We start from the raw sequence: 16,272 nt of genomic DNA, 5'->3' as shown, positions 1-16,272 counted from the left end.
ATTGTTTTCTTTGTGTCAAATCCAAATATGACAAGGAAAGCGAAAAGAGGAATTATTTGAAAAAAAGAAGGAGGAGGAGAAAAACATTGCTACCATATTTAATAATTTTCTCTGTAATTTGAATTATCACTAATTAATAATTTCATATGAGATATACCTATATATATTTGTTATCAGATACAATAAAATAGGAAGGGAGGCGAGCTGCGAGATTTGTATACTTACGAATCACTTAGATATAATATATAATTTATAACAAATTACACCTAATTTTGATCTTATATATTTTGAAATATATACCTGCACTAAAATCTGATAATGTTCCTAAAAAAAGAAGTCAAAGTTAATTAAGTGTATATAGCTGTTAAATTAAACTTGAGACTAGCTCCCATAATATACAATCTGCTAAACATCTATCTACAATAATACTCCATTTAAAGATGGCAGATGCAGTAATGAATTTGCTTGTGGAGAGCTTGTGTGAGTTAATCACTGAAAAAGTGCGGCTGATTAAAGGTGCAAAGGAGGAGTTGGATAATCTGCTACAAGAAATTACGATACTGAAAGCATTTCTTGAGGATAATGCTCAACAAGACAGCAACAGCAATTTGTGGAAAAATTTTGTTAAGAATATCCGAATACAAGCGCATAAAGCTGATGACGTTATTGACAAATTTTTACTTGAGGCGAAGCTGCATCAAGAAAAAAATATATGGAAAAAAACTTTTGGTTTATGTGGGCATACCAGAAGAGTTAGCAATCTTGCACAAGTTATCAAAATTATCCGTCGGAAGGTGAAGGAGATTCAACAAAATAATTCAGAAGCTCTCGTGGCCAAACCAATGCTCAATCTAGGGCCCAAAACACTGGCACGGGACCCTCAGGTACTGCAATCACAGTTTTTCTTTTTAGTTTAGATATTTTAAAAATCATTATAGAAAATTTGCAGCAATTATAATAGTTGTTGCAATAACTATGATAGTTGTTGAAGAAGGTATTGTAATTGTTGCAACTTCAACTGTAGTTTGAGTTGTTGCAGCAGCAATTGTTGAAAGGGAAAAAAGTCCCCTTAATTACGGAAAGTGAAAAAATAATTTTAAATTAATATAAAAACAATCCATGTAGGGGTATATTTGATCCTTCTCACACGATTTTTTAATCCAACTGTAAATTTGAATTTATTATTTTGATGATTAATTTTTTTCCACTTATTTTCTTGCAAAATTTATTATGGATGCCCAAATTTTTTTGTACAGTTATAAAAACTAAATTACAATATAGCCGCAAAAAAAAATTAGTTTTCATTTTTTTTTTTCTCCTTATTCATTCACGCTTCTTTCTTTTTATTTCTCTTATTTTTACACTAATGAATGATAAGAATAAGAAACTCAAATAATAATAACTAAAGAAGTCAAAAAATAATTTATGTGCATGTGAAAAAGATCAAATACATGATTTTTTAAGAAACTAAAAGTAAGAAAATAACTTAAAATTAACTTTATCACTTTCGTGATAGGGTTATATGTGAATCACTTTTGTAATGGTAAGGGTATATGTGAGCCAATTTTGTAAGAGGATGGATATATGTGAGCTACTTTTGTAACGAGGGGTATATCAACTCTAAATGACAAAGTTGAGGAGTACATCAAACCCTTTTACCTTGTTGAAATTGTTACAACAACTTTAGAATAGTTGTTGCAACAACTTCGACAATTATTTATTTTTCTAATAGAAAATGAGGTGGAAGATGAGACGGTAAAAGAGATGGTGATTGTGACAACAATGGAGGTGTTGGTATTGGTGTGACAAGGAAAGAGGCAATGGTGGAGATGGAGGAAGAAGAAGATGAAGTGGTGGTGGAGGAGGAGGAACTGATGGTGATCGAGGAGGAAGAGAAGAAGGTGGTGGAAGAGTAAGAGGAGGAGGTAGTGGTGACGACAACAACAATAGAAGGGTTACAATCTTTGTGTAAAAATAAAACTCAAGGGTTTTAAAATTAACGCCTAATCTTACACAAATATTAATGCTAAGAATAAAACATAAAAAAATTAATTATTATTTCTTAATATGTTACAAGTAACACTTAATATGTGAATAGTTAAGATTTAGCATATCTATTTAAGAAAGATATTTAATGACACTTATTTAAGACTGTTTTCACTATTATCCTTTTAATTATTCTCAAACTATTCACTTACTTTGAATTACAAAAAAAATTCTAACAATTCATTCAAGCGTGTATGGTATGAAGGAAAATGTTCTCAATAGAAAATATTTCTTGGAAAACAAGTTGGTTTCAAACTTACTTTCTCATGTTTAGTTGGTGAGTGAAAATTAATATCTTTTAGTGTTTGGTTGATGAATGAAAAATATTTATTAGAAAATATCCTTTATTTTTGACTAGAGAGTGGAAAATACTTTTTAGGAAAATAATTTCTAATCGAAAACTAATCCCGATAACTAATTCGAGACTCGACCCTGACACCCGAAATGGGATATGACCCCAACATCCGACCTTGACACCCGAAATGGGACATGACCTAATGACTAATCCAAACTCTGACCTTGAAAGCCAATCCAATACCTGACCCCAAAACCCAATCCCAGACCTAACCCCAACTCCTGACTCCTAACTTAGGACCCAACATTCAAACTTGAACCCAACCCTGACCCCGACATCTGAACCTAGACACGACCCTGATGAACGATATGAGATCCGATACCTAGACTCTCGGTTTGGAATATGACATTTGAACCTAACCCAAAGTTGACCCTGAAACTGACACCCGACCCCAACGACTGATCTAGGATATGATCCCGACACCAGAACCTAGATCTGACCCTGAGCTGGAACCCAACACCCAAATTGGGACTCAACTTCTAAACTAGGAATCGACCCCGACATTGACATCCAATGCGGGACCCAAGTTCCGAACCAATACCAGATCCCGACACTCAACCAGGGACTCGACCCTGACCTAGAATTCAGTTTCCAAACTAGAACCTACCTCTGACTCCTGACCCATGACCCAACTTTCAAATCGAAAACCGACTCCGACTATTAACCCAAGACCCAACTTCCGAACTAACACCCTACCTCGACACCAGACTTTAGACCCAACTTTTGGATCGAAACTCGACCCGGTCAATTGATTTGGGACCCAAACCTAACACCTGACCTGGACTCGAGCTCGACTCTCAACCTGACTCCGACACCCAACTCAAAACCCTACCTTGACACCTGACTCCGACACCCAAATTGGAATTCGAGCCCAACCCAACTCATGACCCGAAAGTTGGGTCTCGAATCGAGGCCAGAGTCGGGTCCCATATCTAGAATCTGAAGTTGTATCTCGAATTAGTATTGAGAATCAATACCCGAGACTGGAGTTAGCATAGAGAATTGAGGTGCGAGGTTGAAAAAGAGTTTTGAAAAATGTTTTTCTTACTTTTTGGAGGTCAGTCATTTATCTTAAATTTGAGAAAAATAAATTGATTTGGAAAATACTTAAGCTAATCAAACATGAGAAAATTGAAAAACATTTACGGAAACCAAACACACTAATATGGACCAGAGGGAGCAGTTAACTTTTTTTTTAAACATGATGATAGTTATTCTCTTTTTTGGGATTAAATATTCTACTTGTTATCCTTGTGAGATTTCTTCAAAGTTGCTAAACTATATTACTTGTATGGTTGTTTTAGTTGTTACTGCAAAAATGAAAAGATTTTGAGCTCTGTTTTTTGACATATCCAATCTTAATGGAGTATATAGGATACATTCTTGGAGGTTAAAAATATCGTTGGGTTCATTAAAGAAGCAAATGAAGTGATCGAGCGGCTTGTTGAAGGAACAGAGGAGATAGAATGCATACCTATTGTGGGTATGACTGGACTTGGCAAAACCACACTGGCAAGAAAAGTATGGAGTGATTCTCAGATTATTGCTGAATTTTCCAACAACATTTGGGTTTCTGTCGGACAGTCCAACGAACTAAAGAATATCTTTCTTGTGATTATCAAATCATCTACGGGACCCAATCAAGAAATTCGCTGTAATGGTGAGAATGAATTAGCTAAAGTAATAGCTAGTTTTGTGACTGAACAACACAGGTGTCTCATTGTGTTGGATGATGTGTGGGCGAGTGAACTTGTAGATTTTTTCAAAAATGTTCTTCCAGAAAACAAGAAAGGACATAGGATCTTGATGACCACTCGTCACAGAGATGTGGCTAGCTGTGCAAGTAAAAAACCTTATCATCTCAAGTTTCTCAATCAAGAAGACAGTTTTCGGTTGCTGGAAAAGAGAGTTGTCGACAATGGAAGTTGTCTAAATGATCAGTTAGTAGAGCTTGGAAAGAGTACTGCAAGTAAATGTGGCGGATTACCACTTGCATTATTGGTAATTGCTAAAGCTTTAAAAGGTAATCAGACCGTATATTTTTGGAAAAGGATCGAGAACAATTTTTGGCAGTACGTTATGAAAGAGAATGACACAACAAGCTGCTGGAAAATTGTGGAAGCCAGTTATGTAAGTTTGTCCTCTGAAATGAAGGCGTGCTTCTTGTATTGCCTAGCCTTTCCAAAAGGCTATGATATCCCTTTTCAGATGTTGATTCGCTTGTGGATGGCGGAGGGGCTCATAGAGTCAAGTCCAATAAATTTCTCTTCCTCTGAGGACAAAGCAGAGAATTATTTGATGGAGTTTGAGAATTTGGACCTTGTGATAGTGTCGAGAGAGATTACTGGTTCGATAAAAAGGGTCAAATGTAATGAAATATTCTATGAGTTCTACAAGATGGAGGTGACTAAAGAATGTGTTTTCCAAGAACTATGTAAACCTGATTTTCCATCGATAAATGATCCTGATACTTCTCGTCGATTGCATATTGTATCATGTGATCTGTCAGCTTTTATCTCCAGAATTCCCAGTGCAGAACATGTAAGATCTTTCTTATGTTTTCCCTCGAAAGATGTTGACCAACAAACCAAGTCATCTTCTATTGTTCATGACATTCAACCCATCCTGAAAGCATTTCCACTTCTCAGGGTTTTGAAAATTGAATCAATCAACATTCCCTCCTTGAAGAATCTTAACCAACTATTTCATCTGAGGTACATTTCAATCTCAGGTAATTTCAAGGAACTTCCTGCATTCTTTAGTAAGTTTTGGAGTTTACAATCTATTATAATTAATACATCCCAGCCCACTCTCAACATAAAAGCAAATATATGGAACATGTCAAAGTTGACGCATTTGAAGATCAATAAACCTTCTAAATTGCCTCTCCCTTCAACCCAAAAGGGAAAAGGTTCCTCTTCTATTCAAACTCTTTCTAAGATTGCACCTGAAACTTGCAACAAAGATGTGCTCGGAGAGGCTTCGAACAGCCTCAAAAAATTGAGTATTCAAGGGAAAATAGAAGATTCTCTTAAAACTAACAGCGACCGATTCAGCACTTTTGAAGGGTTTCAAACTTTTGCAAAGTTTGAGTGCTTAGAAAATTTGAAACTGATAAGTGATGTTCCTTGTCATAGTAATGCTTTTCAGTTTCCGAAAGCATTATTCAGATTTCTACTCAAGCTTAAGAAGTTAACTTTGTCAAAGACAATGTTTGATTGGAAAGAGGCAACTAAACTAGGGCAACTGGAGTGCCTGGAGGTCCTCAAGTTGAAAACTGATGCATTCACAGGGAAGTCATGGAATCCGGAGAAAGGTGATTTTCGAAAACTGCAGGTCTTGTTGATTCATAGCAATGACCTCCATACTTGGGAGGCTTCAGGATCTCACTTCCCCAAACTTAGGGTACTTGTTCTTGAGTGTCCTAAGCTTGAGAGTGTGCCAGCTGAACTATCTCAGTTTCAGCAGTAGAGTTAATTAATGGCCCTGAAAACATGCTCCGTAAAGCATCAATTCTTAGCTCATTTGTATTTCTCCGGCTTGAAGCTGATCCCAGGGCCATAGTAATGTTCCTTGTCATAGTAATGCTTTTCAGTTTCCGAAAGCATTATTCAGATTTCTACTCAAGCTTAAGAAGTTTACTTTGTCAAAGACAATGTTTGATTGGAAAGAGGCAACTAAACTAGGGCAACTGGAGTGCCTGGAGATCCTAAAGTTGGAAAAGGAGGCATTCACAGGGAGTATATGGAAGCCGAAGGAAGGTGATTTTCGGAAACTGCAGATCTTGTTGATTCATAACGATGAGCTCCAGATTTGGAAGGCTTCACGATATCACTTCCCCGAACTTAGGGTACTTGTTCTTAAGTGTCCTAATCTTGGGAGTGTGCCAGCTGAACTATCTCAGTTTCAGCAAAAGAGTATAATTACTGGCCCTGAAAACATGCTCTGAAAAGCATCAATTCTTAGCTCATTTGTATTTCTCTGGCTTGAAGCTGATCCCAGGGCCACTCAGTGAAGTGAAAAGGTCAGTTGAATTTATTTTGTCTTGAAATGATTATAAATCTCCATTTCCATTTTACTTGGCTCCTGTTGCTTCCAAATGCACACACAAGTCCTCACGGTTGTACAAGTAGTATAGGATTATGAGTCCAAATATCGTATTCACAGAGACTTCATGTCCATTAAACTATAGAATTGGGCGGTAGTTTTAAAACTTATCTGAAACAGTACTCTCCTTTTTATTGCAGGGAAGTTTGATCAGGACACTTTGCTGGGAGCCCGGGATCATGGACAGATCTCTTTAATATGGTCATGTCACTGTGTCTCATGCATATTTTCTGTAATCCATTACAATGAAGAAAGCTTCTTGTCTTTTGTTTATTCAAGTTAATAATAATAAGTCTCTCCATGATTTGACATTTGGGTTTGTGTGGTCTACTAATTATTCAAAGACATGTTATGAATCTCAAGTATTTAGTATGTATAATCTTTGTGATATTCTTCTTATGATTCTTCACGAAACGCATAGGAGATCATGTCAATGAGGATGAGGAGACATTAGCTAAGGTAATAAGTGATTTTATAAGTAAAAGTGGGAGATGTCTAGCTCATTGTGTGGGAAGCAGAAGTTGTTGATGTTGTAAAGAGAGTTTTCCTAAGAAACAAAAAGGAGCATCGAATCATGACAGATATCTGGCTTCGTATGCCAATCCAGATCCTAATAATCTGAAATTCGTAAATGAAAATGAAAGTTTTGAATTGTTGGTAAAGAGAGTTTTTGACAAAGGAAATTGTCCTGTTGAGTTAGTTAAACTTGGACAAACCATTGCACGAAAATGCAAAGGAGTATGTACCACTTGAAATAGTGCTGATTGCAGGACTATTAAGAGGTCGTTCGAACAAAAGCGACTGGGCAAGAACTGAAAAAAATGTGTCCCAATATCTTTATAAAGAGAATAAAGATTATGGTGTATTTGTAGAGATGAGTTACAATCGTTTGCCTCAACAAGTGCAGATGTGCTTTTTGTATTGTGGTGTCTTTCCTCCGGGCTTTGATATTCCTTGTTTATTGAACTTTTACATGATTCCAACTTTCAACCTACAGGCCCTAAAGTTTATTGAACTTTTACGCGATTCCAACTTTCCAACGCTCTCTAACAAAGACGGTTATGTACCCATAACTAATTACTTTGTTGTTACTATTATTTATAGTAATAACTAGCTAGCAATGTGAAATGCAGTTTTACCAGATTCAGAAAGTTAGTTAAGAAAATTGTTAACTAATTTACAGCCTTTAAGTAATTAGTTGATTTGCCAATCAGAAAGTTAGTTAAGAAAATTGTTAGTATATATATATGTACACATCTGCCCTGACAATGTCGATTCTGCAAGAAAAAATATTTTATCAACTAGACGAAATTATGTCGAATTTTGACAAAAGGATGGATGCAACACTATAATAAAAGAACCTCTTGTGGCGACGCAAATCTCCATAGAAAGTCAAAATATCGCCACGAATAACCTGTCGTGGAGATCCATGGGTCGTTCGCTATACTAAGTGGTTGACACTTTTCTGTGGCAACAACATAAGTCGCAAAAATGTATTAAAATTGCCACGAAAACCACCCAACAAAAAAGGTAAAATATTGGGAAAATGTGAATAATTATTTTGTTTTTAATTCAATTATCTAATGACAATTGCAATACTTTTCACTTTTCAGATACACCTATAACGTTGGAAGTGAGAGGTGCTTACCGTTCGAGCAACCCTCTCTTGTTTGTCATTATTTATTTTATTTTTAACTTCATTCACTTTTTTCATATTTAACTTCTATAGAAATAATATATTATATCATCATTTATACACATACACAAATGCATGAAATTTACCACCCACATTTCATTCAAATGTAGATTAGATTTAATGTCTATCAATAATTGGCAAGAGTTTACACGATAGATTTTTCTCAATACAAACCCCATATTGTATTTGTCTTTATCTGTTATGGTACTAAAATACCAAATAGCTGAAAGTCAACCTCTCTTCTTATTTTTACATTAACTAAATCAAAGATGTACACAAGTGTTTGATATGAGAAAAAATATTTTTATATTTTCTCATTTTGGTGGGTTTATATGTTCGTGTATGTGTATATATAAATTTCACTTCTATCTTATTTTGTATTATCTATATAGATAAATGAGTTTTAATTGTCACTAACAAAATATTACTTAATTATTTATTTAAAATTTACTTATCCTACAAATAAATTATTTTTAAAATTTATTATAAAGTCCACTACTATTCTTGTTAATTATTTTTTGTATTACATGATTGAAACAGGTTTATAAAGTTATAGGTCTTTGTTATTTTACTTATGTAAATGTATATTAGAGTTTTGATTATTATTAATTAAATTATTTTTTCTTATTTTGCTTATGTATTTTAGTATTGAAAATCATGAACTTATATATACTCAGTTAGTATTTCAATAGAATTGATAATATGTGGTTAGTATTAATATAAAAAGAAATATACAATTATGTGCTTATATAGAGCTACTAGACTAGACTAGAAAAGAAATTAAATATATCTGCATTTTTGGTTAGCAAATTAAAGATGGCAAATGCATTAGTAGTGAAATTGCTTTTGGAGAGCGTGTTTCAACTAATAAATGATAAAATAGTGCTGATTGGAGGTGCAAAGGATGAGTTGGATAATCTGCTGCAAGAAATTAACACACTGAAAGCATTCCTTCAGGATAATGATCAACAAGAAAGCAACAGCAATTTGTGGAAAATATTTGTCAAGATTATCCGAACACAAGCGCATAAAGCTGATGATGTTATTGACAAATTTGTACTTGAGGCAAAGCTGCATGAAGAAAAAAATATATGGAAAAAAACTTTAGATTTGGGCAGGCATATCAAAAGAGTTAACAATCTTGCAAAAGGTATCAAAGATATCCGTGAGAAGGTGAAGGAGATTCGCCAAAATAATTCACAAGTTCTCCAGCCCAAGCCAATGCTAAATCTACCCAAAAGACTTGCAAGGGAGCCTCAGGTAATTAAATTATGATTGTGAGTCCATGAAATTATCATCTCATCTTTATCACTTAATTTAGTGGAGTATTTTTCGAATTAAATTTTTTGTTTTTTTTTGAAGAGAGAAGGTGTTTTTTGAAATTTAAATGGTGCATGCTGCTTCATCAAATAGAATTAAACACTCCTACAATCCCATTTTTGTTGGGTATTGTTTGCTTGAGTTTCTTACCATAAATAAGTTTTCCTTTTAAAAAAAATGTTTAATAGTACAAACTAGTTCTTTTCTTATAGGAAAATGTAGGTTTAGGACTCTATAATTATAGACTTGTTCCTTCTAACTTAATCAACATTCACAATGGTAGTCTTCAGGGTTTTGAGAGTTTTGGTTAGGGGGAGAATTTGTGGGACACAAGTAATACGTTATCGCTTGTGTGAACCTCTCATGTATTCCGAGTGAATTGGTTGATATTATTTCTCTCTATATTTTGTACTCTCATATTTATAGTAGATTGCTCATCTCCTTTGTGGACATAGGTCGATTGACCGAACCACGTTAAATCTTTGTGTCTTTTGATATATTTCTCATTTGTCTTCTTACTCGTGGTCTTTCGAGATTTGTTTTGCTAGCTTCCGCATGACTATTTCGGTCCTAACACAACTCTCGTAGGCTCCATCAATATTTAGTTTAACATTAGAGCTAGAGATAGAAGAATTTGGAGTGTACATGAAATCCAAGGTTTATGGACATGAGATGGGCTTTGTGAATTTGTCTAGTATTGACCTTCGTTCTTCTTTTACTCTGCTATTCTTTTCTTTTCTTATTTTTTTATATTTTTACCAACGGTTTTACTTTAATTTTGAAAATTTGAAGAGTTTTTTTTTTATAGATATTTTAAAAATCATTATAGAAAATTTGCAGAAAATTAAGCAATTATAATAGTTATGCAGTTGTTGTAGTTGCTACAACAACTACAATAATTGTTCAGGCTTTCAGCAGCTACAATAGTTGTTGTAGAAGGTATTGTAATTGTTGCAACTTCAACCGCAGTTTGAGTTGCAACAATTGTTGAAGGGAAAAAAAGAGCCTATATACCCCTTAATTTTGTCATTAAGAGTTGATATATTCCTCGTTATGAAAATATTTCATATATACCCCCTAGTGTTACACAAATGGCTCACATATACCATTTTCCTCTAACGAAAGTGAAAAAAGTAATTTTAAATTATATTTTGTTAATTTTTTAATCAAAAAAATAATTCATGTAAGGGTATATTTAATCCTTCTCACACGTGTTTTTTTTTACTTTTTTAATCCAACTATTAATTTGAATTTATTATTTTGATGGTCAATTCTTTTCACTTATGTTCTTGTAAAATTTATCATGGATGCCCCAATTTTTTTTTGCGTAGTGTTATATAAACTAAATTACAATATAGCTTTCTTCTTTTTTCATTCACACTCTTTTTTTTTTGGAAAAGGGTCAAAAATGCCCTTAAACTATGTGAAAGGAATAAAAATGTCATCCGTTTATAGTTTGGCTCAAAAATGCCCTTAAACTATGTGAAATGAACAAAAATGTCATCCATTTATAGTTTGGCTCAAAAATGCCCTTACCGTCGATACTTTGGTTCAAAAATGCCCTTCGTTTGTATTTTAGTCCAGAAATGTCCTTGCTGTCAATATTTGGTCCAAAAATGTCCTTGTCGTCAATATTTGATCCAAAATGCCCTTATTGTTATTTAATGGGTCAAAAATGCTAATTTTCCAAATAAATATATTATTATTTTCTTTTTAATACATTCTTTTTCTAAGATTTTTTTTAAAAAAAATTAGCAAATGTTTATCTTACTTCAATTCAGGAAAAAATGAAAATATTGCTTATTTTATTATCATTATTCTTTATCCTTATATAAATATAAATTAATGATGGATATACTATGATCTTATATATGTGACATATATTATTTGTCGAAAGGGTACATGAAGTTATTCTATTTTAATTGATAAAATGAGATTAAGAAGAAAAAAATATTTCCTACATTTTTATTTGTTAAAGTGATTTTAGAAGAAAGAAAACAAGAATGGTATTCTTTAATAAAATTTTAATTAGGAAGAAGATGTGTTTAAAAAAATATATAATATATTTATTCAGAAAATGGCATTTTTGACCCATTTTGTAACTATAGAGACATTTTTGGAGCAAAGTATTGACTGCAAGGGCATTTTGAGCCAAAGTATTGACGGTAAGGGCATTTTTCAGCCAAACTATAAACGGGGGACATTTTTATTCCTTTCACATAGTTTAAGGACATTTTTGACCATTTTCCCTTTTTTTATGTCTCTTATTTATACACTAATGAATGAAAGAAAAAAATGAAATAAGAATAAGAAACTTAAATAATACATAAATAAAGAAGTCAAAAAATAATTTATGTGTGAAAAAGATCAAATACATGATTTTTTAAGAAACTAAAAATAAAAAAAATAATTTAAAATTAATTTTATCATTTTCGTAACGATAGGGGTATATGTAAATCACTTTTGTAATGATAAGAGTTATATGTGAGCCAATTTTGTAACGAAAGAGGCATATGTGAGTCACTTTTGTAACAAGGGTACATCAGCTCTAAATGACAAAGTTCAGGGTATATCAAGTTATTTTTCCTTGTTGAACTTGTTACAACAGATGGTGATTGTGACGACATGTGTTGGCAGTGGCGGATGCAGAATTTTCAGTAAAGGGGTTCAAAATCTGTAGAAATAGATACGAGAAGTAGCCGAACGGGGTTCGACATCTACTATATATACATAAAAAATTATTTTAACCATGTATAAATAATATAATTTTCCACCGAAGGGGGTTCGGATGAACCCCTTATACGAAGGTGGCTCCACCCCTGTGTGTTGGTATTGGTGTGACGACGAAAGAGGCAATAGTGGTGATGGAGGAAGAAGAAGAAGATGAAGTAGTGGAGGAGGAGGAAGTGACGGTGATTGAGGAGGAAGAGAAGAATGTGGTGGAAGAGTAAGAGGAGGAGGTAGTAAATGTTGAGCCCCTTCGGCTAATTCGTGTGTCTATTTCTTTAGATTTTGAACCCCTTATTGAAAATAGTGGTTCCGTCACTAGTGACTGTTGGGTTCTTTAAAGGTGTGAATGGAAAATGAAGAGTTGCGACTTTTATGAAGAGTTGTGACTTTAATGAAGAGTTGCGACTTTTATGAAAAGTTGCGACTTTTATGAAGAGTTGCGACTTTTATGAAAAGTTGCGACTTTTATGAAAAGTTGCGACTTTTATGAAAAGTTGTGACTTTTATGAAAGGTGGTGACCTTTCCGAAAGATTGTGACTTTTCCAAAGGTTTGTGACCTTTCCGGTAAGGCACATTAAGAACCTTTTCACACTACCCTTTGTTTTCTATAAATTGAGGGATTTCCTCTCATTTTATAAACGAAATTTCTGAACTTCTTCTTCTACTACTAAATCTAGTATTCTAAGTGTACTTTACTGCCGTTGAGTGGCTCGCTGACACCAGCGTTTTGGGTATCAATACACTGGTGATTGAGATCATTCTATCCTGGGAGGACATATTCCAAATCAAACCTCGGATACTAGAGGGGAATAATTTCCTTAAGGGGACACTGTGCATTCAGTGGGCTTGATCTTCTTTCTGTTTTTCCAGATTCTGGTATGTGTTACAGATTTTAGATTTGTGAATTAATTTATGTTCTTCTGTTCTTCACTGGTTCATTAAACTTTGGTAACTTCGTGTTTCTGCAAAGTTTGTTGGAATCAGTAAGATTCTTTAAACACAGATTGACAACAATTCTTCTTTAAGAAAAAAAAATTTTTCGTATATTTTATCTAATTTGTTTCTGATTCTAGTTTCTCTACTAGTTTTAATTTTCTAGTTGTGAAAATGTTCTTAAACTTTATTGTGTCTTACCAAGTTCTTCAAAGTTTTGTTCTAAGTATCTTAGGAATACAAGACGAACAACAATCTTAAGGAAATTATTATACTGTTGGTATTTCTTGTATTCTACTGATTGAGAGAAACAGATCATGGAAGTAGAAGTTTAAGGCATTACTTCTCCATAATTTGGTGCTTTGTTTAGCAAGGTCGAAGTGAGAATGTACAGAAAAAATTGGTGCTATTTCGGTTAAAGATTACACCAGGTAATCTTCTTATTATTTATCTAAGGAGGAAAATAGTTTCTAAGAGTTAACAATTTTGATTTTTTATCATGTGTATCTTTGGAAAATGATCTGCAAACCATTTGTTGTGGAATGAATTTTTCTTGGCAAATAGTATTGCCTTTAAAATTCTTTAGTTTGCAAAATGAGAGATGCACATTTTTGTTTGATAAATAGTATGTCAAAATGTTATAGTTGGAAGACTATTTGAAAAGAAAAACATTTCTATGTGATAAAGAATATGTTTAATTATGTTTGGAGACTAAAAAAAAAAAAAAAATAAAAACTTTTGTAGTTTTGTACTCCATGTGAAATTTGATTGTGTCTGATTTTTGTAGGCTAAAAACTTTTGTAGTTTATTACTCTGGATAAATCAGACTATGCAATTGGTTTGAAAAATTATGAAAACTTCACATAATAAGTCAATGTTGTACTTTTGACTTTCTATAAACTCACTGTTATATAGAAACAAATTGTACAATTTTTTTTTGTCTTTATTGTTAGTATTCTAAATACTAAGTGGTATGTCTATTTGTGATAGATTGAAAAATGCCAGTGACTTAGAGTTTGTGATTTTGTGCCTCTATGAATGAACTTTGACACTATGTAAATATTGTCAAAGAGAATTGAAGCAATATAATTCTTTTGTAGAATAATATTTCCAAAAGAGGTTTCATAGTGCCAATGACATTATGATAGTCTGGGAAAATATGTGGAAAAACTATTTTCAAATACTTGAAAAATATTTTTGAGATCATATTTAAAATGTGGGGGTTCTTTGCTTATGATAAAGATAAAATTAGACTTGGTGTCTACTTTAATTTTGGAGCAAAAGATATGAAATTCAATGATACTTTTGTATTATGTTAGACCCACAAAATTCTTGGAGTATATTTGGTATTGTGGTTGTTGAGTTTCTCTATTACTAGTATGATGTGACTAGTATGAAACTACCAAATTATATATATACTTGTTCAAAATAATTGTGTTCTTTTATGAAAAAGTGTCACTTAAAATGTTGTGATTTTTCATGAAAATATATGTCTATTATAATAAAAGTATTTGCATAGACATGAATATTGGTGAATAGTTATTCGTTATGTTTTGTAAAAGAAACATTTGGATTATATTGCCTTTATTGGACTTGATGAAACTTTGTTCACGGGTAGTTCTATAACAATCAAATTGAAAGTTATGGAAAGGTCCTGCTGAAAAGGACATTTGACAAGGTGATGACTCTAAACAATGTTTGTGTCATACAAAATTGTAAGAAATAGGAACAAATATCTGTGAGAAAAAGCTACCTCACGGAGAGCTTTTCAAACTCAATATTTTTATTTGTTCTTACTTGCTTGAGTCAAACTGTTTGTGACATGAACACTTGGGACATGTCAATTACAAAACCTTGTAAGGAAAATTGATCAACTTAGAAGTTTTGTCTAACTTTGAGTGCAATAAATAAAAAAATGTCAAGTTTGTGTGAAATCTAAGTATGCTGAGCATTCTTATAAATCTGTTGAAAGGAATTCTAATCCCTTAGAATTGATTTACACTGACATTTGTGATATGAAGTCAACACCATCTCATGGTGAAAAAAAGTATTTCGTAACTTTCATTGACAATTGCATTAGAAATGACTATGTCTATTTGCTGAATGGTAAGGATGAAGCAATAGAAACGTCTAGACAATATAATATTGAAGTTGAAAATCAGTTGGGAAAAAGATAAGAAGTAATAGGGATGGAGAGTATAAATCTCATTTTGCAGAAATATGTTTGAAAAGTGGAATTATCCATCAAACTGCTGCCCTATTCACCTCAATCTAATGGAAAAAAAAAAACTGAACTTTGAAGGAAATGATCAATGCATTACTTATAAGTTTTGGTTTACCACAAAACTTGTGTGGAGGAACTATCCTCAATGCAAAAGGGAACAACAAAAAGTTTTGCCTTTTCATAAAGAAAGCAATGGAAAATTTTGTTTTTCCAGGACACAATCTATTCCATATGAGAAATGGAAATGAAGGAAATCCAACTTGAAACATTTCAAAGTGTGGGGGTGTCTAGCCAAAGTCCAAGTTCCTATTCCTAAAACGATTAAAATGGGACCTAAGATAGTGGACTGTTATATTAGACTTGAGTAGTCTAGTGAAAGTCTAAACGACCTTGGAAAGAACAAAAGTAGAATGTACTTAATAAAGATATTCCAAGGTGTAGTAACTGTCAAAGGACATCTACTTTCTTCGAATATGACTTTGTAACATTTCTTGTGTCTTCTGTAGACTTATCCTTTTGGACAGATGGTGTTAATAGTGAGATTGGTCCAATCTTGAGCAATCCTATTGGAAGTTGGTTGATCTTCCCACAGGAAATAAACTTTTGGGTTCAAAGTGAATCCTCAAAGGAAAATGAAAGTCGATGGAACTGTTGACAGATAAAAAGCAAGACAAAAACAAGGTCTTGATCTTTTCGACACATGCTCGCCAGTAACTAGAATTACATTCATTTGGATGTTAGTTGTATTAGTTGTGGTATATGACCTCCAAATTCATCAAATGAATGTGAAAACAACTCTCTTAAATGGAGAATTGGAGGAAGAAATTTACATGAAACAACTCGAGGGTTTTGTGGTTCTT

At 33.1% G+C, this 16,272-nt stretch overlaps 2 protein-coding genes across 3 annotated transcripts in view; both read left to right on the top strand.

Annotated features, from left to right (window-relative positions):
- The first annotated feature begins 440 nt into the window (after nt 1-440).
- On the top strand, nt 441-5,956 carry LOC125854283 (disease resistance protein RPP13-like). The gene is made up of 2 exons (XM_049533782.1): nt 441-884; nt 3,776-5,956. The coding sequence occupies exons 1-2, from the start codon at nt 441-443 to the stop codon at nt 5,870-5,872; spliced, it is 2,541 nt and encodes an 846-aa protein (XP_049389739.1). The 3' UTR covers nt 5,873-5,956.
- A 3,064-nt stretch (nt 5,957-9,020) lies between these two features.
- The window catches only part of LOC125854282 (disease resistance protein RPP13-like), a 42,564-nt gene continuing 35,312 nt past the window's right edge, over nt 9,021-16,272 (top strand). For both annotated transcript variants that reach the window (XM_049533780.1, XM_049533779.1), the window contains exon 1: nt 9,021-9,464. In XM_049533780.1, coding sequence (XP_049389737.1) covers nt 9,021-9,464 — 444 coding nt within the window. The remainder of the gene's footprint in view (nt 9,465-16,272) is intronic.

The sequence above is a fragment of the Solanum stenotomum genome, chromosome 2 (assembly GCF_019186545.1).
Source record: "Solanum stenotomum isolate F172 chromosome 2, ASM1918654v1, whole genome shotgun sequence".
Lineage (NCBI taxonomy): Eukaryota > Viridiplantae > Streptophyta > Magnoliopsida > Solanales > Solanaceae > Solanum > Solanum stenotomum.
This window is presented reverse-complemented; position numbering and strand designations above follow the sequence as displayed.

Coding starts and splice junctions, on each gene's coding strand:
- LOC125854283 (XM_049533782.1), top strand. CDS start 441: ATGGCAGATGCAGTAATGAATTTGCTTGTGGAGAGCTTGTGTGAGTTA. Junction 885..3,775: donor CACTGGCACGGGACCCTCAG/GTACTGCAATCA, acceptor TGGAGTATATAG/GATACATTCTTGGAGGTTAA.